Genomic DNA, 25,871 nt, shown 5'->3' on the forward strand with positions numbered 1-25,871 from the left:
GCTCGTCCACAGACCGCAGTCGCACAACCACTCCATCCGCAGCTGCCACTGTTGCACACCAGGTCTCCCATTATGGGGCAGCTACTGGCAAGTGTCAGCAGGCTGTATTGGTTATGAAGTGTTTGGGCGACAACAGACACACCGCGGAAGTTCTGTCCGAGTTCTTGCAGAAAGAAACGCAGTCGTGGCTGGGCACTGTAGATCTTGAGGCAGGCAAGGTAGTGAGTGATAACGGAAGGAATTTCATGGCTGCCATCTCCCTTTCCCAACTGAAACACATTCCTTGCCCGGCTCACACCTTAAACCTGGTGGTGCAGTGCTTCCTGAAAAGTTATCCGGGGTTATCCGACCTGCTCCTCAAAGTGCGCGGACTTTGCTCGCATATCCGCCGTTCGCCCGTACACTCCAGCCGTATGCAGACCTATCAGCGGTCTTTGAACCTTCCCCATCATCGCCTAATCATAGACGTTGCAACAAGGTGGAACTTAACACTGCACATGCTTCAGAGACTGTGCGAACAGAGGCGGGCTGTTATGTTTTTGTGGGAGGATACAAATACACGGGCAGGCAGTAGGATGGCAGACATGGAGTTGTCAGGTGTGCAGTGGTCGAAGATACAAGACATGTGTCAAGTCCTTCAGTGTTTTGAGGAATGCACACGGCTGGTTAGTGCAGACAACGCCATAATAAGCATGAGCATCCCCCTAATGCGTCTGCTGATGCAAAGTTTGACGCACATAAAGGATCAGGCGTCTGCAGCAGAGGAAGAGGAAAGCCTTGATGACAGTCAGCTATTGTCTGGCCAGGGCAGTGTACAGGACGAGGTAGCGGGCGAAGAGGAGGAGGAGGACGAGGAGGATGATGGGGATGATTATATTTTTAATGAGGAAGCTTTTCCAGGGCCACTGGAAATTGGTGGCGTGGCAAGGCCGGGTTCTGGTTTTTTGAGGGACACAAGTGACGTAGATTTGCCTGAAACTGCCCCTCAACCAAGCACAACTGCAGATTTGACAACTGGAACTTTGGCCCACATGGCGGATTATGCCTTACGTATCCTCAAAAGGGACACACGCATTACTAAAATGATGAACGATGACGATTACTGGTTGGCCTGCCTCCTTGATCCTCGCTATAAAGGCAAATTGCAAAATATAATGCCACATGAGAACTTGGAACTAATATTAGCAACCAAACAATCAACTCTTGTTGACCGTTTGCTTCAGGCATTCCCAGCACACAGCGCCCGTGATCGTTCTCACACGAGCTGCAGGGGCCAGCAGACCAGAGGTGTTAGAGGGGCAGAAATCAGAAGTGGCGTTGGACAGAGGGGTTTTCTGACCAGGTTGTGGAGTGATTTTGCTATGACCGCAGACAGGACAGGTACTGCAGCATCAATTCAAAGTGACAGGAGACAACATTTGTCCAGTATGGTTACTAACTATTTTTCATCCCTTATTGACGTTCTCCCTCAACCGTCATTCCCATTTGATTACTGGGCATCAAAATTAGACACCTGGCCAGAATTGGCAGAATATGCATTGCAGGAGCTTGCTTGCCCGGCAGCTAGTGTCCTATCAGAAAGAGTATTCAGTGCTGCAGGTTCAATATTAACCGAAAAAGGACTCGTCTGGCTACCCAAAATGTAGATGATCTAACCTTCATTAAAATGAACCACAACTGGATTTCGAAATCTTTTGCCCCACCTTGCCCGGCCGACACCTAGCTTTCCTATGAAAAGGTCTTGCCTGTGGACTATTCTGAATGACTTTTCCAATCTCGTAATTTGCAGCACCTGATTGTCCAGCATACGACATGTTTACACCTCCCTAAATGGCCAAACTCCCCACACGGGGCCGTGGTATCGCCACTTGGCGCCAGCACTCGTGAGAGTGCTGTTTGTCTGAAGAGGTGGGTGTGCCCGCTTTTGGTCGACGGCACTGCCACTGGGTCCCTCATAGTACAATAAAGTGTCTCTGGCGGTGGTGGTGCGCACCCAACGTCAGACACACTGTTGTAACATGAGGGGCCCTGGGCCTGTACCGCCGGCCACAAGAGAGTTCCCCCACCCCCAGCTCAAACATTGCTAAACCACTTGCACAATTATCTCTCACAGTTCCACCAATGTTTAGTCTATGCGCTGACATCCTTAAATTCCAGCCACTGACAATACCATTGTATTGACATGTATGATGGTACTTAACATAGTCCGGGGCAGTGTCCTATATTTACCCAAGTAAATACTTTGCGCCAAATTACTAGGTCTGAAACTCCGCAGAGGAGCCCACCCCAGTACCGAATGATTGCACCCTTTGGTGGTTTCGTTTTGTTGTCATGCGAGAGATTAACATCTATTTATTGTTTGGGACTACTAACTGGCAGACACTCATTACAATCGGCCTCCGCTGACAACACCAATGCTGCCCGTGTACCCCTGGAACCAATTATAAAGTGCCTACAGCCCAATTTTATTATGTTAGGCCTTCGAAGCCTGTCTGCGGTCCGTTCTTTCTACTACTCCTCCACTGACCAGACCACTGCTGCCCGTGTACCCCTGGAACCTATTTAAAAGTGCCTACAGCCCAATTTTTTTTTATGTTAGGCCTTCGAAGCCTGTCTGCGGTCCCTTCTTTCTACTACTCCTCCACTGACCAGACCACTGCTGCCCGTGTACCCCTGGAACCTATTTTAAAGTGCCTACAGCCCAATTTTTTTTATGTTAGGCCTTCGAAGCCTGTCTGCGGTCCCTCCTTCCACTAGGCCTCCACTGACCTGTCTACTGCTGCCCGTGTACCCCTGGAACTAATTATAAAGTGCCTACAGCCCAATTTTATTATGTTAGGCCTTCGAAGTCTGTCTGCGGTCCGTTCTTTCTACTACCCCTCCACTGGCCAGACCACTGCTGCCCGTGTACCCCTGGAACTTATTTAAAAGTGCCTACAGCCCAATTTTTTTATGTTAGGCCTTCGAAGCCTGTCTGCGGTCCCTTCTTTCTACTACTCCTCCACTGACCAGACCAATGCTGCCCGTGTACCCCTGGAACCAATTATAAAGTGCCTACAGCCCAATTTTTTTTATGTTAGGCCTTCGAAGCCTGTCTGCGGTCCCTTCTTTCTACTACTACTCCACTGACCAGACCAATGCTGCCCGTGTACCCCTGGAACCAATTATAAAGTGCCTACAGCCCAATTTTATTATGTTAGGCCTTCGAAGCCTGTCTGCGGTCCGTTCTTTCTACTACTCCTCCACTGACCAGACCAATGCTGCCCGTGTACCCCTGGAACCTATTTAAAAGTGCCTACAGCCCAATTTTTTTATGTTAGGCCTTCGAAGCCTGTCTGCGGTACCTTCTTTCTACTACTCCTCCACTGACCAGACCAATGCTGCCCGTGTACCCCTGGAACCAATTATAAAGTGCCTACAGCCCAATTTTATAATGTTAGGCCTACTACGCCTGTCTGCGGTCCCTACTTCCACTAGTCCTCCAGTGACCAGTCCACTGCCGCCCGTGTACCCCTGGAACTAATTATAAAGTGCCTACAGCCCAATTTTATTATGTTAGGCCTTCGAAGCCTGTCTGCGGTCCGTTCTTTCTACTACTCCTCCACTGACCAGTCCACTGCCGCCCGTGTACCCCTGGAACCTATTTCAAAGTGCATACAGCCTACTTTTTTTCTTTAATTTATAATTATAAAGCCCAGATGGACTACGCTGTACCACGGTAAGAGCTACCAAGTCGTCACTTCTTTTGCGAGAAAAGCCATCCCAGCCCTTCACCATCATGTAAAAATCCGCATTGTCCATGCTCTCAGGCTATCTAATAGTAGAAAGGTGCACCTGACAACAGATGCATGGACCAGTAGGCATGTCCACGAAAGGTTACATGTCCATTACGGCGCACTGGGTTAATGTTGTGGATGCATGGTCCACAGGGGACAGCCTACAAAGTCTGTCTGCAGTCCCAAATAGAAATTGTCCTCCGCTTACCACACCAATGCTGCCTGTGTACCCCTGGAACATTTTATAAACTCCATTGACCAAAATTTTAGGTTTAAAGCCTACTACCAGTGTCTGCCGCTCCAAGGTGTTCTCCGGGTTGCCTTTTCTGAGCTTTGATCTTCAGGCTCTCGTTTAGTAGTTTTTTTTAAATCTAACTGTAGTGGGGCTAGTACTTGGGTTGGGGCCTACTACCAGTGTCTGCCGCTCCAAGGTGTTCTCCGGGTTGCCTTTTCTGAGCTTTGATCTTCAGGCTCTCGTTTAGTAGTTTTTTAAAATCTAACTGCAGTGGGGCTAGTACTTGGGTTGGGGCCTACTACCAGTGTCTGCCACTCCAAGGTGTTCTCCGGGTTGCCTTTTCTGAGCTTTGATCTTCAGGCTCTCGTTTAGTATTTTTTTGTAAATCTAACTGCAGTGGGGCTAGTACTTGGGTTGGGGCCTACTACCAGTGTCTGCCGCTCCAAGGTGTTCTCCAGGTTGCCTCTCCATTGCTTCAATCTTCTGGCTCTCGTTTAGTAGTTGTTGAAAACAACACTGCATGCGGCCTACAAGTTGGGTCAGGGGTGTAGAGACGGTGTGTTCCACTCCAAGGTGTTCCCCAGGTTGCCTCTCCATTGCTTCAATCTTGAGGCTCTTCTTAAGTAGTTGTTGAAAACAACACTGCATTCGGCCTACAAGTTGAGTCTGGGTTGTAGAGACGGTGTCATCCGCTCCAAGGTGTTCTCCAGATTGCCTTTCCTGAGCTTCTATCTTCAGGCTCTTGTTAAATAGTTGTTAAATGGAACAACTGCATTTGGCCTACTAGTTGGGTTGGGGCCTACTAACAGTGTCTGCCGCTCCTTGCTATTCTCCTGGTTTCCTGTCCTGAAATTCCATTTTCAGGCTCTCGTTAAGTAGTTGTTAATGTTAGACTGCATTTGGCCTACTAGTTGGGTTGGGGCCTACTATTGGTGTCTGCCGCTCCTTGCTGTTCTCCTCCACTGAACAAAGCTGTGCCGCCTGTTTACTACTGTTGCCAATTTCGAACTGCATTTAGACTAATTACTGATTTGGGCCTACTCTCTGTGTCAGCCTCTCATTACAGTTGTCCTCCACTGAACAAAGCAATGCCCCCTGGTTAGTCCTCTTACCAATTTTGAACTGCATTTAAACCACTTTATTCTTTGGGCCTATATCTGTGTTTCCTCCTCATCCTGCCCATTGCCCAGCCAGTGATAAATGAGTCTGCTGGTACATTGACCCATAACGCAACATTCCCCGTGCACGCTACACAGCAAGATTGTGACCCTGCTGAAAGTCAGGGTCCTCTTCCCGCATACCATACCACCTTACACGGGGACAAAGAGGAAGGTGCAGATGAAAGTGCAGGTTCCTTCATCAGGTGGGGGGAGGAATACTCGTTGGCGACGTCACTGGCACAGGGCCCCTCATAGTACGCAAAAGTGTCGCTGCCGGTGGGAGGCGCCCCTGCCGTGCAAACACACCGCCGTACTTTGAGGGGACCTGTGCCAGTGCCAATGCCAACGAGTGGGCCCCCCCTGCTTGCTCAGGATCACAGCACTTGCAAAGTTTAAATACTTACCTTACCTTAACTATTATTATAAGGGAAATTAAGATTGACAAGCTTCATTAAGAAGAATGCATGGTTTTGGCATTAAAATGGGCACTCTAGGTGTTTTCCTGGCCCCCACTCACTGCCGACTATGCTGCCCCATTGACTTGCATTGGGTTTCGTGTTTCGGTCGATCCCGACTTTACGTCATAATCGGCCGATTTCACTCGACCCGACTATTGAGATAGTCGGGTTTTGCGAAACCCGACTCGACTCTAAAAAAGTCAAGGTCGCTCAACCCTAGTCATCACCAAAGCACCCCCACACCATCACACCTCCTCCTCTATGCTTCATGGTGGGAACCAGGCATATAAAGTCCATCCGTTCACCTTTTCTGCGTCGCACAAAGACACGGTGGTTGGAACCAAAGATCTCAAATTTGGACTCATCAGACCAAAGCACAGATTTCCACTGGTCTAATGTCCATTCCTTGTGTTCTTTAGCCCAAACCAGTCTCTTCTGCTTGTTGCCTGTCCTTAGCAATGGTTTCCTAGCAGCTATTTTACCATGAAGGCCTGCTGCACAAAGTCTCCTCTTAACAGTTGTTGTAGAGATGTGTCTGCTGCTAGAACTCTGTGTGGCATTGACCTGGTCTCTAATCTGAGCTGCTGTTAACCTGCGATTTCTGAGGCTGGTGACTCGGATAAACTTATCCTCAGAAGCAGAGGTGACTCTTGGTCTTCCTTTCCTGGGGCGGTCCTCATGTGAGCCAGTTTCTTTGTAGCGCTTGATGGTTTTTGCAACTGCACTTGGGGACACTTTCAAAGTTTTCCCAATTTTTCGGACTGACTGACCTTCATTTCTTAAAGTAATGATGGCCACTCGTTTTTCTTTACTTAGCTGCTTTTTTCTTGCCATAATACTAATTCTAACAGTCTATTCAATAGGACTATCAGCTCAGTATCCACCAGACTTCTGCACAACACAACTGATGGTCCCAACCTCATTTATAAGGCAAGAAATCCCACTTATTAAACCTGACAGGGCACACCTGTGAAGTGAAAACCATTTCCGGTGACTACCTCTTGAAGCTCATCAAGAGAATGCCAAGAGTGTGCAAAGCAGTCATCAAAGCAAAAGGTGGCTACTTTGAAGAACCTAGAATATAAGACATATTTTCAGTTGTTTCAAACTTTTTTGTTAAGTATATAACTCCACATGTGTTAATTCATAGTTTTGATGCCTTCAGTGTGACTTTACAATTTTCATAGTCATGAAAATACAGGAAAATCTTTAAATGAGAAGATGTGTCCAAATTCTTGGCCTGTGCTGTATATACAGTTAGGGCCAGAAATATTTGGACAGTGACACAAGTTTTGTTATTTTAGCTGTTTACAAAAACATGTTCAGAAATACAATTATATATATAATATGGGCTGAAAGTGCACACTCCCAGCTGCAATATGATAGTTTCCACATCCAAATCGGAGAAAGGGTTTAGGAATCATAGCTCTGTAATGCATAGCGTCCTCTTTTTCAAGGTACCAAAAGTAATTGGACAATGGACTCTAAGGGCTGCAATTAACTCTGAAGGCGTCTCCCTCGTTAACCTGTAATCAATGAAGTAGTTAAAAGGTCAGGGGTGGATTCCAGGTGTGTGGTTTTGCATTTGGAAGCTGTTGCTGTGAGCAGACAACATGCGGTCAAAGGAACTCTCAATTGAGGTGAAGCAGAACATCCTGAGGCTGAAAAAAAAGAAAAAATCCATCAGAGAGATAGCAGACATGCTTGGAGTAGCAAAATCAACAGTTGGGTACATTCTGAGAAAAAAGGAATTGACTGGTGAGCTTGGGAACTCAAAAAGGCCTGGGCGTCCACGGATGACAACAGTGGTGGATGATCACCGCATACTTAATTTGGTGAAGAAGAACCAGTTCACAACATCAACTGAAGTCCAGAACACTCTCAGTAAAGTAGGTGTATCTGTCTCTAAGTCAACAGTAAAGAGAAGACTCCATGACAGTAAATACAAAGGGTTCACATCTAGATGCAAACCATTCATCAATACCAAAAATAGACAGGCCAGAGTTAAATTTGCAGAAAAACACCTCAAGAAGCCAGCTCAGTTCTGGAAAAGTATTCTATGGACAGATGAGACAAAGATCAACCTGTACCAGAATGATGGGAAGAAAAAAGTTTGGAGAAGAAAGGGAACGGCACATGATCCAAGGCACACCACATCCTCTGTAAAACATGGTGTAGACAACGTGATGGCATGGGCATGCATGGCTTTCAATGGCACTGGGTCACTTGTGTTTATTGATGACATAAGAGCAGACAAGAGTAGCCGGATGAATTCTGAAGTGTACCGGGATATACTTTCAGCCCAGATTCAGCCAAATGCTGCAAAGTTGATTGGACGGCGCTTCATAGTACAGATGGACAATGACCCCAAGCATACAGCCAAAGCTACCCAGGAGTTCATGAGTGCCAAAAAGTGGAACATTCTGCAATGGCCAAGTCAATCTCCAGATCTAAACCCAATTGAGCATGCATTTCACTTGCTGAAATCCAGACTTAAGACGGAAAGACCCACAAACAAGCAAGACCTGAAGGCTGCGGCTGTAAAGGCCTGGCAAAGCATTAAGAAGGAGGAAACCCAGCGTTTGGTGATGTCCATGGGTTCCAGACTTAAGGCAGTGATTGCCTCCAAAGGATTTGCAACAAAATATTGAAAATAAAAATATTTTGTTTGGGTTATGTTTATTTGTCCAATTACTTTTGACCTCCTAAAATGTGGAGTGTTTGTAAAGAAATGTGTACAATTCCTACATTTTCTATCAGATATTTTTGTTCAACCCTTCAAATTAAACGTTACAATCTGCACTTGAATTCTGTTGTAGAGGTTTCATTTCAAATCCAATGTGGTGGCATGCAGAGCCCAACTCGCGAAAATTGTGTCACTGTCCAAATATTTCTGGCCCTAACTGTATATATATATATATATATATATATATATATATATATATATATTTTTTTTTTTTTTTTTGTTAGCAAGTTGGGTTAAAAGTGGATCAGCAATTCCTCACTTTCCAACAATTTACAAAACCATTTTTTAGGGAGCACATCACATTTGAAGTGACTTTGGGGGGCCTATGTGACAGAAAATACCCAAATGTGACACCATTTTAAAAACTGCACCATTCAAAGTGCTGAAAAATACAGTTTATTAACTGTGATGCAGTGACCCCTGTAACAGGTAGGGGGCGCTGCATGGTCACCCCAGTATGCGCACAGAGGTGTATTGAGGCCGTGAGAGTGCATGGCAATCGCAGGCATGACTGTGGTAATGTGATAAAGTCTGGCAGTATTGTGAATGGCCGATATATGTGTCGCAGAGGTGAAGACTCTGTGCTGCCAGCCTGAAGCGATGTGGTGTTCTGGGACCTATAGTCCCACAAGTATGTTGCATGCTGTATAATAGTCATGGGAGGCTGGCAGGGCTAGTTATGTGAGATGGGCGGGACAAACTAGCCAAACACCCACACTCCCACCCAGGGGAGTGGTTAAAGGTATATAATGTGACCAGGGTGTGGGTCACATGTTCCTGTGTGGTTCCAGTGTTTGGATCTGAAGGGTCCAAGTACAAGGTCCTTGAAGCCCGTGTTGGAAGTCCTGGGAGTAGGATTCCTGAACAGCACGTGGTGGGGCTTTGGGCTTGGTGGCTTGGGGTGTTGGACTAAAGTCCTGGATAGCACCTGGACAAGTCACACGCTTGTATGTTGGGAGGTCCTGGCAGTAGGACCGGATCCCTGAGCAGCGCACAGTGAAACTGTGGACCTGGATGGTCTGGGTTGGGGGAAACTACCGTCCTTCGGTGGGTCTGGACTGTCTAAGATATGCCGCACATGCAAGTTGGTGATTCCTGTGATGCAGCTTTCCCGGAAGAGAGGACTGACAAGGAGTCAGCAGGTGGAGCAGGAGCTCCTGTCAGGTACCTATACAGACTGTTGGTGCTTGTGATGTGAACTGTGTGGTAACCCATGGCAACTGGCCAAGAGAGGACCAGCGTGTTTAGCTGCTGCAGCGCCGACAAGCAGGTAATACCAGACTGTGTGTTTGGCTCCAGAGCGAACCTGAATATTGGACTCGACCAAGAGTGTGTGGTCACAGTTCTGATGGAACAGAGTCACGCTGTGAACATTGTTGCTTTGTTTTTCCATGCTATGAAGATTGTTGTTTTGTCTTTTCTGCCACTGGGGTTTATGGAGTAATAAACGCAGTTGAACTTTTAGAAGAAAAACCGTGCCCGTGTGCTTAAATCCCGTGCTAAGCGAGTGTTCCCCAATACAGTTAGTAAGAGCAATCTTACATAACTCTTCGGATTCTTCACAAGAATTAAAAGAATGAGTAAGGAAAAAAATGAACATTTAACTTTCTTTTCACAAAAATGTTACTTTAATCCCCGATTTTTATTTTCACAAGAGTAGCAGGAGAATATGGAAAATTTGTTATGAAATTTCTCCTGTGTATGCCAATACCCCATATATGGGGGAAATCTTCTGTTTGTGTGCATGGCAGTGCTTGGAAGGGAAAGAGCACAGTGTGACTTTTGAACTCAAAATAAGCAGGAATCAATAATGGATGCCATGTAGCATTTCGAGAGCCCCTGATGTGCCTAAACAGTAGAAACCCCCCCACAAATAAGCCCATTTTGGAAACTAGACCACTCAATTAATTTGTTTAGATTTTCTGTGAGCACCTTGAACCCCCAATTGCTTCACAACATTATAAAACGTTGAGTGTGAAAATAAAAAATAATCAAATTTTTCCCACAAAAGTGTTGATTTAGTCCCAAATGTTTCCTTTTCACAAAGGTAATAGGAGAAAATGGAGCTCAAAATCTGTTTGTGATTTCTCCTGAGTATGCTGATACCTCATATGTGGGTAAAAACTACTGTTTGGGCGCACATGACAACAAAAGTCCCATAACAATCACAATGGGGCCAAGAAGAGATCCCACAAATAAAGGCTAAAAATATTTTTATTATCAATAAATATACCGTATATACTCGAGTATAAGCCGAGATTTTCAGCACAAATTTTTGGGCTGAAAGTGCCCCTCTCGGCTTATACTCGAGTCACGGTGGGTGGCAGGGTCGGCGGGTGAGGGGGAGAGAGCGCTGAGGCATACTCACCTAGTCCCGGCGCTCCTGACGTTCCCCCTGCCGTCCCACGGTCTCCGGGTGCTGCAGCTCTTCCCCTCTTCAGCGGTCACGTGGGACCGCTCATTAAACTCATGAATATGGACTCCACTCCCATAGGGGTGGAGCCACATATTCATTCCTCTGAGCGGTGCCAGTGACCGCTGACGGGAAGAGCTGCGGCACCCGGGGACAGTGTGACAGGCAGGGGCAGTGTCAGGAGCGGCAGGACTAGGTGAGTATTATATTCACCTGTCCCCGTTCCAGCCGCCGGGCGCCGCTCCGTCTTCCCGGCGTCTCTGCGCTCTGACTGTTCAGGTCAGAGAGTGTGATGACGCATATAGTGTGCGCGGCGCCCTCTGCCTCATCAGTCAGTGCAGAGAGACGCCGGGACGAGACGCCGGAACGAGACGCCGGGAGCTGCAATCAAGAGAGGTGAGTATGGCTTTTTTTTTTTTATTATTGCAGCAGCAGCAATGGCACAGATTTATATGGAGCATCTATGGGGCAAAAATGAACGGTGCAGAGCACTATATGGCACAGCTATGGGGCAAGAAAGAACGGTGCAGAGCACTATATGGCACAGCTATGGGGCAAGAAAGAACGGTGCAGAGCACTATATGGCACAGCTATGGGGCAAGAAAGAACGGTGCAGAGCACTATATGGCACAGCTATGGGGCAAGAAAGAACGGTGCAGAGCACCATATGGCACAGCTATGGGGCAAGAAAGAACGGTGCAGAGCACTAATGGCACAGCTATGGGGCAAGAAAGAACGGTGCAGAGCACTATATGGCACAGCTATGGGGCAAGAAAGAACGGTGCAGAGCACTATATGGCACAGTTATGGGGCAAAAATGAATGGTGCAGAGCACTATCTGGCACAGTTATGGGGCAAGAATGAACAGTGGAGAGCACTATATGGCACATCTATGGGGCAAGAAAGAACGGTGCAGAGCATTATATGGCACAGTTATGGGGCAAGAATGAACAGTGCAGAGCACTATATGGCACAGCTATGGGGCAAGAATGAACGGTGCAGAGCACTATATGGCACAGTTATGGGGCAAGAATGAACGGTGCAGAGCACTATATGGCACAGCTATGGGTCAATATTGAACGGCGCAGAGCACTATATGGCACAGCTATGGGGCAATAATGAACGGTGCAGAGCATTATATGTGGCACAGCTTTATATGGAGCATCTTATGGGGCAATAATGAATGGTATGGAGCATCTATTTTTATTTTTGAAATTCACCTGTAGCTGCTACATTTTCCACCCTACGCTTATACTCGAGTCAATAAGTTTTCCCAGTTTTTTGTGGCAAAATTAGGGGGGTCGGCTTATACTTGGGTCGGCTTATACTGGAGTATATACGGTAATATAAAAAGAACAGTTGATATATTCAAGAGTAACCGTACTAAGGAACGCCACAGAACAAAATAGATATTGGTATTAAGCATACAGCAGCCAACTGCATAATACACATGCTAATGGATAACAAAAAGATCCTATATCGATAATGCTGAACATATACCAACTAAATCTAAATCGATGAGAAGATCAGCAGCATATCCATATACCCAGGACCCTAAACGAATGGATCCAGACAAAATAAATAGAGACGCCCCCGGAAGAAGCTGGTGGCGAAACGCGCGTCGGGGTGAGGGGACGCCCAGTGAAGCTCTGCAGCAGGTAATATACCCTCCATTAACCAGTCTTACCTCCCTGGTATATTGAGGCTGGTTATGCCCATTATATTAAGCCCATTATATTGGGATGGTTTGGATATTTTGTCTGGATCCATTTGTTTAGGGTCCTGGGTATATGGATATGCTCCTGATCTTCTCATCGATTTAGATTTATTTGGTATATGTTCAGCATTATCGATATACGATCTTTTTGTTATCCATTAGCATGTGTATTATGCAGTTGGCTGCTGTATGCTTAATACCAATATCTATTTTGTTCTGTGGCGTCCCTTAGTACGGTTACTCTTGAATATATCAACTGTTCTTTTTATATTATATTTATTGATAATAAAAATATTTTTATCCTTTATTTGTGGGATCTCTTCTTGGCCCCATTGTGATTGTTATGGGACTTTTGTTGTCATAGCGTTTGTTGAAGTGCCCTATGTGATTTTTGGGACATTTGGTGATTTATGTTTGGGCGCACAGCAGGGCTCGCAAGGGAAGGAGAACTGACTTTTGCAGCCCTAATTTGCTAGAAAGATAGTGGAAGTAATGTCCAGTTTGCAGAACCCCTGATATGCTTAAACAATGGAACCCCCCCACAAATTACTCCATTTTGGAAACTACGCCCCTCAAGGAATTTATCTAGAGGTGTGGTGAGCATCTTGAACTCACAGGTGCTTCACAGAATTTTAAAACATATGATTTTGACTCTATGGGTGTTTTCCAGAAATGAGCAGCAATGAGAAATTTCTGCAATGAGCTGCCTGTGGGAACTGCAGCTTCAGTAACCTCAATGACATCACCGCAGGCCACTGAAGCTGCACTCTGATGCTCAGCTCAGTGTCTCCTGGATGCAAGACTGAACCGTCGCATTATGCCACCGTTCAGCAAGGCATCCAGATGAAGCAGAGATGCATTATGGCTTTTGATAAATGAATTATCATCAGACAGATGAGATACATGGCGTTTTTTATTTTGAATTTTACAGTAATAAATAGGTAAAAGTTGTTGGGGTGTTTTATTATAATCTTAATATGAGGATAGAAATGGGTGCGTCTTACAGGCGCCTCTCCATTACTATCCTTTGAGCTTGATGTCAGTGTCCATAAAACAACTGACATCAACTCCAACCCTATTAACTCACTTGCCACCACACCAGGGCAAGTGGGAAGCATGAGGTTAAGCGCCAGATTTGAAGCATCTTATTGATACGGCATTTCTGGGGCCACTGAGGACTAATGTTATTAGCCTAGGAGGGGGGCAATGTTGTGGTGACCAAAAAAAGTAATTCTGGTGTTTTGACTTTTTTTCTTGTCACGTTGTTTAAAGATCGGGTTAGTTCTTTTTTTATATTGATAGATCGGGCGATTCTGAACGCGGCGATACCAAATACAGTGTGTGTATGTTTGATTTTTTTAAATTGTTTTATTTTTTTAATGGGGAAAAAAGGGTGTTTTGAACTTTTATATATGTTTTATTTTTTTAATATTTAAATTTTCTTTTTTTTTTTTTTACTTTTGGCATGCTTCAATAGTCTCATGGGAGACTAGAAGCTGCCATAACCCGATTGCCTCTGCTACATACAGGCGCTTGTAGGAATCCGGCAGTGACAACCATGGATGTCTGCTGGAGACATCTGGTTGTCATGCCAACCCACTGGCGACCCTCGATCATGTGACATGGGCGCTGATGGGCTGATTTCCGCAGCCTTTGCCGGAAGCTCATGTTAAATTCTGCTGTCAGAGTTTGACAGTGGCATCTAACGGGTTATCAGCCGCTGGTGGATCGCAATTCCACCCACGGCTGTTAGAGGCGCATGTCAGCGGTTCAAAACAGTGGACATGTGCTGGAAAACATGTGGGCTCAGTGCCGGAGCCAATATCAAAAGTGACCTGCGTACAGTTAGAGACAAAAAGGTAGATACAAGTCTGTTCTCTCCGTGCAGCAGTAATACTGTGTATCGGAATTGGTTGTGAACTGCTGGACTTTTTTTTATCATACTAGGATCAGCCTTTCAATGATATTCATTTACCTGTTAGTTCAAATCATATCTGCACCTCTTTTGTCCCCTGCTCTCCTCCTCAACATCTTCTGTGGGTGAAACCTCACTCTCCTCATTTTCCATTTTCCTTCTTGTTACCTATGGATATTAGCATTTCTGTTTTCCTGTTTTCTCTTCATCCCAGCCTAGGTTATTACATTTTTCCTCACATGTACCGCACTTGCCACCTTACGTTTTCATTGTACATTAGCAGTGCATTGTGGAAATTAATGGGAAAAAAGTTGGAGGACATTCTGTTGGCATGCTCAGCTAGCAGAATAAACACTCAATACGCATGAGAGAACTGCAAGTAATGCTGCTCTGCTAGATGATCAAACAGTGGGGCGAGGTATTCAAAACCACAAGGCAGCATAAAAATGGCAAAAGACACAAGATTAGGTTCTCATACCTTGTGCTCTCCCCTGAACACTGTGCCAGGATTTCTGTTGGAATCCCTGAATAACAAGACTCTGATCGAAACCCAGAAAGAGTCATTCAATTCAGTGAAGCCGACGGAGTCACTGTGTACATTGTTTGGCCTTGGTCCAGTGATCATCTTTTTCATGCATGCAAAAAAATGTGGACTGCTATTCTTTTGTCTGAAAAATATATACACTGCCAGGATGGAGGCCAGGCAGTATCCAAAGTGACTTAGTTGACTCAGGAATCCTTTTTTTTTCTTGTGAAGCCAACAAAACCAGCAGACTGCACTTTATATGTGTGAATCTAGCCTAACATGCACTCAGCAGCATTTTCATCTTTTATAAAATTACCAATCAAATGACAGGTACATTTTAACAACTAAGAATCTATGATGTGTTAATTACCTGGCAGGCAGCAGGGGATCCTCCAATGTCTCGAAATCCAGCACAGATCATTGACTCCCGAACCCTTTCACCCCAGAATTTTTTCTGTTTGCATGTTTTTGTATCAATAATTGGCAGCTTGGCTTGGTTCAAAACTTCTGACAGCGTAAAGTTCTCTTTTCCACCTTGATAAAAAAAATCCAAAACATATAGAAATGATATAAGATGAAGTTCCCCATTGATGTAGTCTAACAAGCAGGACAAACCATCATGAGATTACAGTACCATTATTAGTACCAGTGCGTTGTAGGCAAACACAACAAAATGCCTAAAAGAACAATGCCTGAAAAAACAGGTTATCTTGAATGGCAGTTATATGGAATAGTGAAGCAGCTGCTTACTTGGAAGCTAGAAATAAGCAAATCGATTCGATACAAATCAAATTTATATCAAATTTTAGGAAATGTCCTGATGAATTTGAAAAATTTGTAATTCGAGTGAATCACCAAAAGATTACCCGCCTCCATCTTACACATTACAGAAGATTGCTTGTATCGTGAGTGACCACATGGTATTGTCCAATCAATAAGGAAAGGTCATTTTATAACAGCTTTTATAACAGCTGAGGGAGGAAATGCAACAGCCATGTTAGGGTGGCAGAGAACTATACCCAGGGCCGGCGTCAGCACCCGGCGTACCCGGGCAAATGCCGGGGCCCTGGCGAGATGGGGGGGCCCATTTACGGTGCGCAGCTGCAGCCGGAATACTCACCTCTGGGAGTCGGGACCATCTGTCACCATGGATACGCAGCCAGAGTCACTTCCGGGCCGTGCCTGCTGCTGGGACTGAGTTTCACACAGCTGCCTGCAATACTCACCAGTCACCGCCGGCGCCGCCATCACCATGGATACGAGTCACTTCCGGGCCGGCGGCGGCGGTCGCTCTGTCCTGACACTTCCGGCTGCTGTAATCCACGCGTCCACCATCCAGGAGTCCAGCGGCAGCGCAGGTGCAGTGGCAGCGCCAAGAAGAAAGACGAGCGGAGCAGGAGGCAGGAGCAGCAGTCAGGTGCACGGACGGTGCACCCGGTCCCAGGCGCAGGCTGTGTCCCCAATGGAAACAACGGCGAGTGAGTGAGTCTTCCTCCAAGTTCATGGACCTGGTCCCAATGCATTGCGGGGATGGGGGGATCTTTATGGCAGCCTGCTGTGAGCCAGGCCTGGTTGACTAGTCCTAGCCTAGACTGTCTATACTAAATGGCTGGCAGTCTGTGCGCTATATACTACGTGGGTTGTGCTATATACTGCGTCTGCGTGGGCTGTGCTATACACTACGTGAGCTGTGCTATATACTACGTAGCTGAGCAATATATTACGTGGCTGGGCAATATACTACGTGGCTTCGTTATATACTGCGTGAGCTGTGCTATATACTATTGAGCTGTGCTATATACTACGTGGGATGTGCTATATACTACGTAGCTGTGCAATATACTACGTAGCTGTGCAATATACTACGTGGCTGTGCTATATACTATGTGGCTGTCCTATATACTACATGGATGTGCTATATACTACGTGGCTTGGCAATATACTACATGGCTCTGTTATATACTATGTGGGCTGTGTTATATACTACGTGGCCTGTGTTATATAATACGTGGGCTGGGCTATATACTGCGTGGGCTGGGCTATACACTGGGTGGGCTGTGCTATACACTGCGTGGGCTGTGCTATATAATACGTGGGCTGTGTTATACAGTGCGTGGGCTGTGCTATATACTACATGGGCTGTGTTATACACTGCGTGGGCTGTGCTATATACTATGTGGGCTGTGTTATATACTACGTGGCTGTGCTATATACTACATGGCTGTGCTATATGCTACGTGGCTGTTATACGCTACATGGCTGTGCTATATGCTACGTGGGCTGTGTTATATGCTACGTGGGCTGTGTTATATGCTACCTGGCTGTGGTATATTTCTCTGCTGTATCTGTGCATCATGAATCGTGGTATGTGTTAAAGAGGGGGGCCCACTGAGGCTCTTTCGCCCGGGGCCCACAAAAACCTGGAGCCGGCCCTGACTATACCAAACATTGACTCAAACTGATGGTGTCACTGTCAGTGGTCACATTATCATGCATTGACTGAGACAAATGATGCATCTTCCATTTGCTCCCCACTAATAAGCTTGCTAGTGGGAAAGGAGGCCAATTGTGATGTGTGTTTGGTTCTACTACTGCCTAGATGACTGGTGCCAGAGGTGGTGATGCTGTTGTGTGTGGCTACCACATTCTTAGCCGTGTTTTTTTTATTTTACATTACCCTGGTTATTGTTATGTTTAGGTATCCACAATGACAGTAGACAATTCCAACTCCCTCCTCATGCATGCACAGCTGGCAGGAGCGCTGCTATAGGGGGATAAAGCATTGGGTTCACATGATATCAACTACTAGATCATGGACTGACATACTGGAAATCAGCAGGTATTTACCATAGCAAAAGTGCAACTGTAGGATAAAGTATTACTGACCACCTAATGGTAACCATGACATTGGATTGAATAAAGGAACTATAGAGGCACTAAGTGCTAATTATATGTAACAACAGCCTCTTCTAAAGCATTGCATCTCGTTATCCAAGGGTGATTTATATTGCTTTATTCAAGGGTAAATTACCTTGAAGTGCATATGCTATTATTAGCCAAAGACTTAAAATTTAACAATTGGAAAGGACACCAGCTTATGTGCTGCAATACTACTACCAGATATGCACACCTTGTAATTAACTGCGGAGCATAGTAGCCACCATCTCCAATGGTATGTGCACACGTCAGGATTTCTGGCAGAAATTTTCCTGACAAAAACCTGACATTTCTGCCAGAAATCCGCATGCGTTTTTTTCCGCGTTTTTTTTACACGTTTTTGGTGCGTTTTTTTCCCAAATGCATAGAATTGCGGGAAAAATGCAGAAAATCCGCAAAAATAATGAACATGCTCATTTTTTTTACCTCAAAGCGTTTTTTTCGCAGAAAAAAAACGCATCCATGTGCACATAACATGCAGAATGCTTTCTAAATGATAGAATGCATAATGTATGCGTTTTTAATGAGTTTTTATAGCGTTTTTAGCGTGAAAAAATGCAAAAAAGCCCTGAACGTGTGCACATAGCCTTATTTAGCACAAATTCCCTTCACTGTTTAATGTAATTTACCTTGGTTATTCCCATATTTTATTTTAGCCTACATTTTTTACATTATATTTTTTGTCTAGCATGTTAAACTCAATTATTCAACCCTTGACCAATAGAATGGAATTCCGTACTCGTCTTCCTCTTCCTATATCGCTTCATCAGTTAGCCATATATGTGCCTGGGAAACATGCATTTACTTGTCTGTTTGCATGAAAACTCAACTCCCACGTGTCCAAGTTCACCACAATTGCTTCCATGCCACATGGATTGTACTGCCTTTTGCAAAATGATGACATGTGCTCAATGTCAGGCATCCAGAAGTAGCAGAGCTGGACTCGTCGTGGGACACTCGTTATTAAGGACTACTGTTGTGAATTCTGTGGCAGAGCTCCCTCCTGTGGTCACAAGTGGTACTTCGGCTGATTCTCTCTGTGAGCTTCCGTTGGTGGAGGAAAGTGGTACTGCGGCTTCTGAGTTTCCTTCCTCAGGTGATGTGGTGAAGTCGTTAGGTGCTGCTCTATTTAACTCCACCTAGTGCTTTGATCCTGGCCTCCAGTCAATGTTCTAGTATTGGACCTGTTTCCTCCTGGATCATTCCTGTGGCCTGCTGCTCTGCATAGCTAAGTTCCGCTTTGCTATTTTGTTTGCTGTTTTTTTCTGTCCAGCTTGTCTATTTGTTTTTTCCTGCTTGCTGGAAGCTCTGGGACGCAGAGGGTGTACCTCCGTGCCGTTAGTTCGGTACGGAGGGTCTTTTTGCCCCCTTTGCGTGGTTTTTGTAGGGTTTTGTGTTGACCGCAAAGTTACCTTTCCTATCCTCGCTCTGTTCAGAAAGTCGGGCCTCACTTTGCTAAATCTATTTCATCTCTACGTTTGTTTTTTCATCTTACTCACAGTCATTATATGTGGGGGCTGCCTTTTCCTTTGGGGTATTTCTCTGAGGCAAGGTAGGCTTATTTTCTATCTTCAGGCTAGCTAGTTTCTCAGGCTGTGCCGAGTTGCATAGGGAGCGTTAGGCGCAATCCACGGCTGCCTCTAGTGTGGTTGGAGAGGATTAGGCAGGGCCGGCTCCAGGTTTTTGTGGGCCCCGGGCGAAAGAGCCTCAGTGGGCCCCCCTCTTTAACACATACCACGATTCATGATGCACAGATACAGCAGAGAAATATACCACAGCCAGGTAGCATATAACACAGCCCACGTAGCATATAACACAGCCCACGTAGCATATAGCACAGCCATGTAGCATATAACAGCCAAGTAGCATATAGCACAGCCATGTAGTATATAGCACAGCCACGTAGTATATAACACAGCCCACATAGTATATAGCACAGCCCACGCAGTGTATAACACAGCCCACGTAGTATATAGCACAGCCCACGCACTGTATAACACAGCCCACGTATTATATAGCACAGCCCACGCAGTGTATAGCACAGCCCACCCAGTGTATAGCCCAGCCCACGCAGTATATAGCCCAGCCCACGTATTATATAACACAGGCCACGTAGTATATAACACAGCCCACATAGTATATAACAGAGCCACGTAGTATATTGCCAAGCCACGTAGTATATAGCACATCCATGTAGTATATAGGACAGCCACATAGTATATAGCACAGCCACGTAGTATATTGCACAGCTACGTAGTATATTGCACAGCTACGTAGTATATAGCACATCCCACGTAGTATATAGCACAGCTCAATAGTATATAGCACAGCTCACGCAGTATATAACGAAGCCACGTAGTATATTGCCCAGCCACGTAATATATTGCTCAGCTACATAGTATATAGCACAGCTCACGTAGTGTATAGCACAGCCCACGCAGACGCAGTATATAGCACAACCCACGTAGTATATAGCGCACAGACTGCCAGCCATTTAGTATAGACAGTCTAGGCTAGGACTAGTCAACCAGGCCTGGCTCACAGCAGGCTGCCATAAAGACCCCCCCATCCCCGCAATGCATTGGGACCAGGTCCATGAACTTGGAGGAAGACTCACTCACTCGCCGTTGTTTCCATTGGGGACACAGCCTGCGCCTGGGACCGGGTGCACCGTCCGTGCACCTGACTGCTGCTCCTGCCTCCTGCTCCGCTCGTCTTTCTTCTTGGCGCTGCCACTGCACCTGCGCTGCCGCTGGACTCCTGGATGGTGGACGCGTGGATTACAGCAGCCGGAAGTGTCAGGACAGAGCGACCGCCGCCGCCGGCCCGGAAGTGACTCGTATCCATGGTGATGGCGGCGCCGGCGGTGACTGGTGAGTATTGCAGGCAGCTGTGTGAAACTCAGTCCCAGCAGCAGGCACGGCCCGGAAGTGACTCTGGCTGCGTATCCATGGTGACAGACGGTCCCGACTCCCAGAGGTGAGTATTCCGGCTGCAGCTGCGCACCGTAAATGGGCCCCCCCATCTCGCCAGGGCCCCGGCATTTGCCCGGGTACGCCGGGTGCTGACGCCGGCCCTGGGATTAGGGATTGCGGTCAGCAGAGTTCCCACGTCTCAGAGCTCGTTCTATGTTTTTGGGTTATTGTCAGGTCACTGTATGTGCTCTGACCTCTATGTCCATTGTGGTACTGAATTACCTTATCACAACAGACTACCTCGGAACAGGGAGTATTTGTGTTGTTTTTTCTTTTGCAGAAGATCGAGGGATTCAGGGAATTAGCAGAGCAATAAAGATGGGAACACCGTGTGGTGTTTTATTTCATTAAAAGACTTTATTCTGGCTGTGTTTTTATTTAACATGTAACAACTGTTGGATTAATAATGGAGAGGTGTTTTATTGACACCTCTCCATTACTAATGGGCTTGATGTCACCTTACAATACAAAGGTGACATTAACCCCCAAACTAGGGCGGCTGAGTGCTGGTGTTTGTAGCTGGGGGGGCAATATCCATGGTCCCATCCTAGGCTATTAATATCAGCCCACAGCTATCTGCCTAGCCTTTGCTGGTTATTAATTATAGGGGGACCCCATGTCATTATTTTTTTGGGTCCCCCTACTTTAATAGCCAGTAAAGGCTAGGTATACAGCTCTGAGTATCTCGCATCACACTCAGAAGTGTGATACCGGCCCGACACGTACTTCCGGATGTGACACAAGATTCAACATATGTAAATTAGTACACATGCGTAGTAAGCTATGTTCCCGCAGTAATTACGTACTAGATGGTTGCCCAATTCTAACACATTGGGTATTCTAGAATATGTATTTATGTATGTATATAGCAGCCACATAGTATATAGCACAGGCCACGTAGTATATAGGAGCCATGTAGTATATAGCAGACAAATACTACGTGGCCTGTGCTATATACTATGTGGCTGCTATATACATACATATTGTAGAATACCCGATGCGTTAATACAGGCCACGCAATATATAACAGTGGCCACGCAGTATATAACACAGCCACGTACTATGTAACACAGCCCACGCAGTATATAGCAGCCACGCAGTATATAACACAGGCCATGCAGTATATAACACTGGCCACATAATATATAGCACAGCCCACGTAGTATATAACACTGCCCACGCAGTATATAGCAGCCACGTAGTATATAACAGTGCCCACGCAGTATATAACAGTGGCCACGTAATATATAGCACAGCTCACGCTGTACATAACACAGCCCACATAGTATATAACAGTGCCTATGTAGTATATAACACAGCCACGTACTATATAACACAGCCCACGCAGTATATAGCAGCCATGCAGTATATAACACTGGCCACGTAATATATAGCACAGCCCACACAGTATATAGCAGCCACGTAGTATATAACACTGCCCACACAGTATATAGCAGCCACGTAGTATATAACACTGCCCACGCAGTATATAACAGTGGCCATGTAATATATAGCACAGCTCACGCAGTACATAACACAGCCCACATAGTATATAACAGTGCCTATGTAGTATATAACACAGCCACGTACTATATAAAACAGCCCATGCAGTATATAGCAGCCACATAGTATATAACACAGGCGACATAGTATATAACACAGGCCACGCAGTATATAGCAGCCACATAGTATATAACACAGCCCACGCAGTATATAGCAGCCACGTAGTTTATAACACTGCCCACGCAGTATATGACAGTGGGCACGTTATATATAGCACAGCCCACGCAGTACATAACACAGCCCACATAGTATATAACACTATGCCTATGTAGTATATAGCAGCCACGCGGTATCTAACACAGCCCACGTAGTATACAGCAGTGTAGACACCATATCCCTGTTAAAAAAATAATTAGAATAAAAAATAGTTATATACTCACCCCCTGGGATCCACCGAAGCTCCGGCGATACACGTGCGGCTGCCGCCACCTTCCGTTCCCAGGATGCATTGCGAAATTACCCATATGACTTAGCGGTCTCGTGAGAACGGAAGATGGCGGCAGGCGCGTGCGTATCGTCGGACAACGGAGGGTGAGAATAGCAGGTTTTTTTGTTTTTTTAAATTATTTTTAACATTACATTTTTTTACTATTGATGCCGCAGAGGCAGCATCAATAGTAAAAAGGGACACACAGGGTTAATAGCGGCGGTTACGGAGTGCGTTACCTGTGGCATAACGGGGTCCGTTACTGCCGGCATTAACCCTGTGTGAGCGGTGACAGGAGGGGAGTATGCGGGCGCCGGGCACTGACTGCGGGGAGTAAGGAACGGCCATTTTCTTCCAGACTCTGCCCGTCACTGATTGGTCGTGGCTGTTTTGCCGCGACCAATCAGCAACTTGGATTTCCATGACAGACAGAGGCCGCGACCAATGAATATCCGTGACAGACAGACAGACAGAAGGACAGACAGAAATACGGAAGTGACCCTTAGACAATTATTACGTATGTGACTAATAGATGCGGTTTTACTGCATGTAATGATATTCTATAGGAAATTTACTCTGTGGGGATGGAGCATCTCCGTATTGTAAACAGACATGCTGCGGTCTGGAAAGATGTGCCGCATGTCTGTTTACGCAGATCTACCGCCTGCATCTTTGAACGCAAAGTGAAAATGAGATGTTAGGGCTAGCGGAACGCACCAAATAATAAGACAGATAGAGTATGGTGCGTTCGCAGCCCGGGGTCCACCGTGCAGAGATGGAACCTGCTGCCAAGTAATGACGGACTATATGGCGGTACTCATAAGCATACACACGTGGGTTAAACTTCACCCAGCGTGAAGGAAGCGATCCTGTTGCGTCACAGGATCGCGGTACCGCACAGAGCGCGAGCAAGTAGTCAGCGAACTCAACCCCAACTAGGATTGAAGCCCGATTAGACCCTTGCTGGCACAACACCGCAACTGGGTGTGTAAGGAAGCCAAATAACAATATTAGGGCACAAGAGTGCATGCGGTGCCGCACTGACGAACGCCACTAACCACCCAGGCTTGGGTAAGGAAAGCCCAGAGGAAGTGCACGGCGCCGTACTGGCGGTCACAGCAACTGGACGCTGTAATGTGTGATTCGTGCTGTAGGATAAGTCGGGCGCTAGATAGCAACCATACACCTTCCGCGAACAGACATTCAATAGGGAAGGGGTATCCAAGGACGACTTGCACTCACAACAAACACACATATGCAAATGTACACTAGCGCATGGCCGTGCGGTCATGCGCAGTTTATATAGTTGCAGCACAGGAAGTGGCCACAGAAACTTTGCCCTTCCAAGACCTGCCAAGAGGACCAATGGAATGTGCTGCAGGGCCTGAGCACATGACCCTCGATCTCCAACGGGAGATCTTGCCCTGGGCATGCTCAGTGTGTGCAGACAAGGACTTAGTCCCAGAGAAGTCCGCTCGCTGCTGACCAGCACTGGCTTTAATGGCAGAAGCTGAAGAAGCAGCAGTAACTCTCTGTACAGAGTGAGACTGAGCAAGACGCTGGGACCGACGTCCCTGCTGAGCAGACTCCACTGCGGCTGGATAAGAATGGGAGACCGCAGCGGAGATGGCTCGAGATTCCCCCTGTGCAGAAGCGGGAACTCGAGACCTAACATTACCCCCCCTCCTTGGGCCTCGCTACGCTCGAAGGCAGCAATGAGCTGTGGGGCCCGAATGTTTTCAGCAGGCTCCCATGACCTGTCCTCTGGGCCATAACCCTTCCAATCCACCAGATAGAACTTTTTGCCGCGTACCACCTTGCACCCCAAAATAGCGTTCACCTCGTAATCGTCCGTAGACGAACCCGATGTCCCGGCAGATGACTCGGAAAACCGGGACATGTATACGGGTTTCAAGAGGGACACATGAAAGGTGTCGATGATACCCAAGCGTGGAGGAAGAGCCAAACGGTAGACCACAGGATTAACCTGTTCGAGAACCTTGAAGGGACCCAAGTAGCGAGGAGCAAACTTAGTGGACTCAACTCGCAGCCTGATGTTACGGGCGGAGAGCCACACCAAGTCGCCAGGAGCAAAGGTCGGAGCGGGGCGCCGATGAACATCGGCGGAGGACCTCATTCTCTCCTTGGAGGCCCGAATGGCATCCTGCGTGCGGTCCCAAATGTCCCGTGCCTCCACAGCCCAGTCTGCCACCCTGGAGTCAGCAGAAGACACAGGCATGGGCACAGGAACACGCGGATGTTGACCGTAATTTAGGAGGAATGGAGTCTGACCGGTGGAGTCGGCTACGGCATTGTTAAGTGCAAACTCCGCCCATGGTAGCAAGGATGCCCAGTCATCCTGCCTGGCAGAAACAAAATGTCGTAAATATGTGACCAAGGTCTGGTTGGCCCTCTCTACCAACCCATTCGTCTCGGGATGATATGCCGAAGAGAGATTCAACTCAATACTGAGTAGACGACAAAGCTCTTTCCAGAATCGAGACGCAAACTGGGGACCCCGGTCACTAACAATTTTGTCTGGCATACCGTGTAGGCGAAAGATATGCTTGACGAACAAGACAGCCAACGCCCGTGCAGAAGGTAGCCGTGGAAGAGGCACCAAGTGCACCATTTTGGAAAAATGGTCGGTGATCACCCAGATAATGGTGCAGTTACGAGACTTGGGTAAGCCCACCACAAAGTCCATCCCGACCATCTCCCAGGGCCTGTCCGCCACCGGCAGAGGATAAAGCAAACCAGCTGGCCGTTGCCGAGGAGTCTTGTTCTTGGCGCAAGAGACACACGCCCGAACATACTCTGCGACATCACGAGCCATATGCGGCCACCAGTATGTCCTTGCCAGTAACTCAGATGTCCTTTTGGTACCAAAATGTCCACCCACCCTGGACGAGTGTGCCCAAGAGAGAACCTCCGGTCGCAAACTGGATGGTACAAAAGTCTTGCCCGGAGGCACAGACTCTAGCGAAACCGGGGCCACAGTTCTCAAGCTCTCGGTGGGGACA

The 25,871-nt window shown here is 46.7% G+C and overlaps 1 protein-coding gene across 1 annotated transcript in view; it reads right to left on the bottom strand.

Moving 5' to 3' along the window:
* Nucleotides 1–25,871, bottom strand: part of LOC138665563 (elastase-1-like) — a 170,298-nt gene that overhangs the window by 49,181 nt on the left and 95,246 nt on the right. The window contains exon 5 of the mRNA XM_069753161.1: nt 15,317–15,480. Within this exon, the coding sequence (XP_069609262.1) occupies nt 15,317–15,480 (164 nt within the window). The remainder of the gene's footprint in view (nt 1–15,316; nt 15,481–25,871) is intronic.

This window comes from Ranitomeya imitator, chromosome 2, assembly GCF_032444005.1.
Source record: "Ranitomeya imitator isolate aRanImi1 chromosome 2, aRanImi1.pri, whole genome shotgun sequence".
In the NCBI taxonomy this organism is placed as follows: domain Eukaryota; kingdom Metazoa; phylum Chordata; class Amphibia; order Anura; family Dendrobatidae; genus Ranitomeya; species Ranitomeya imitator.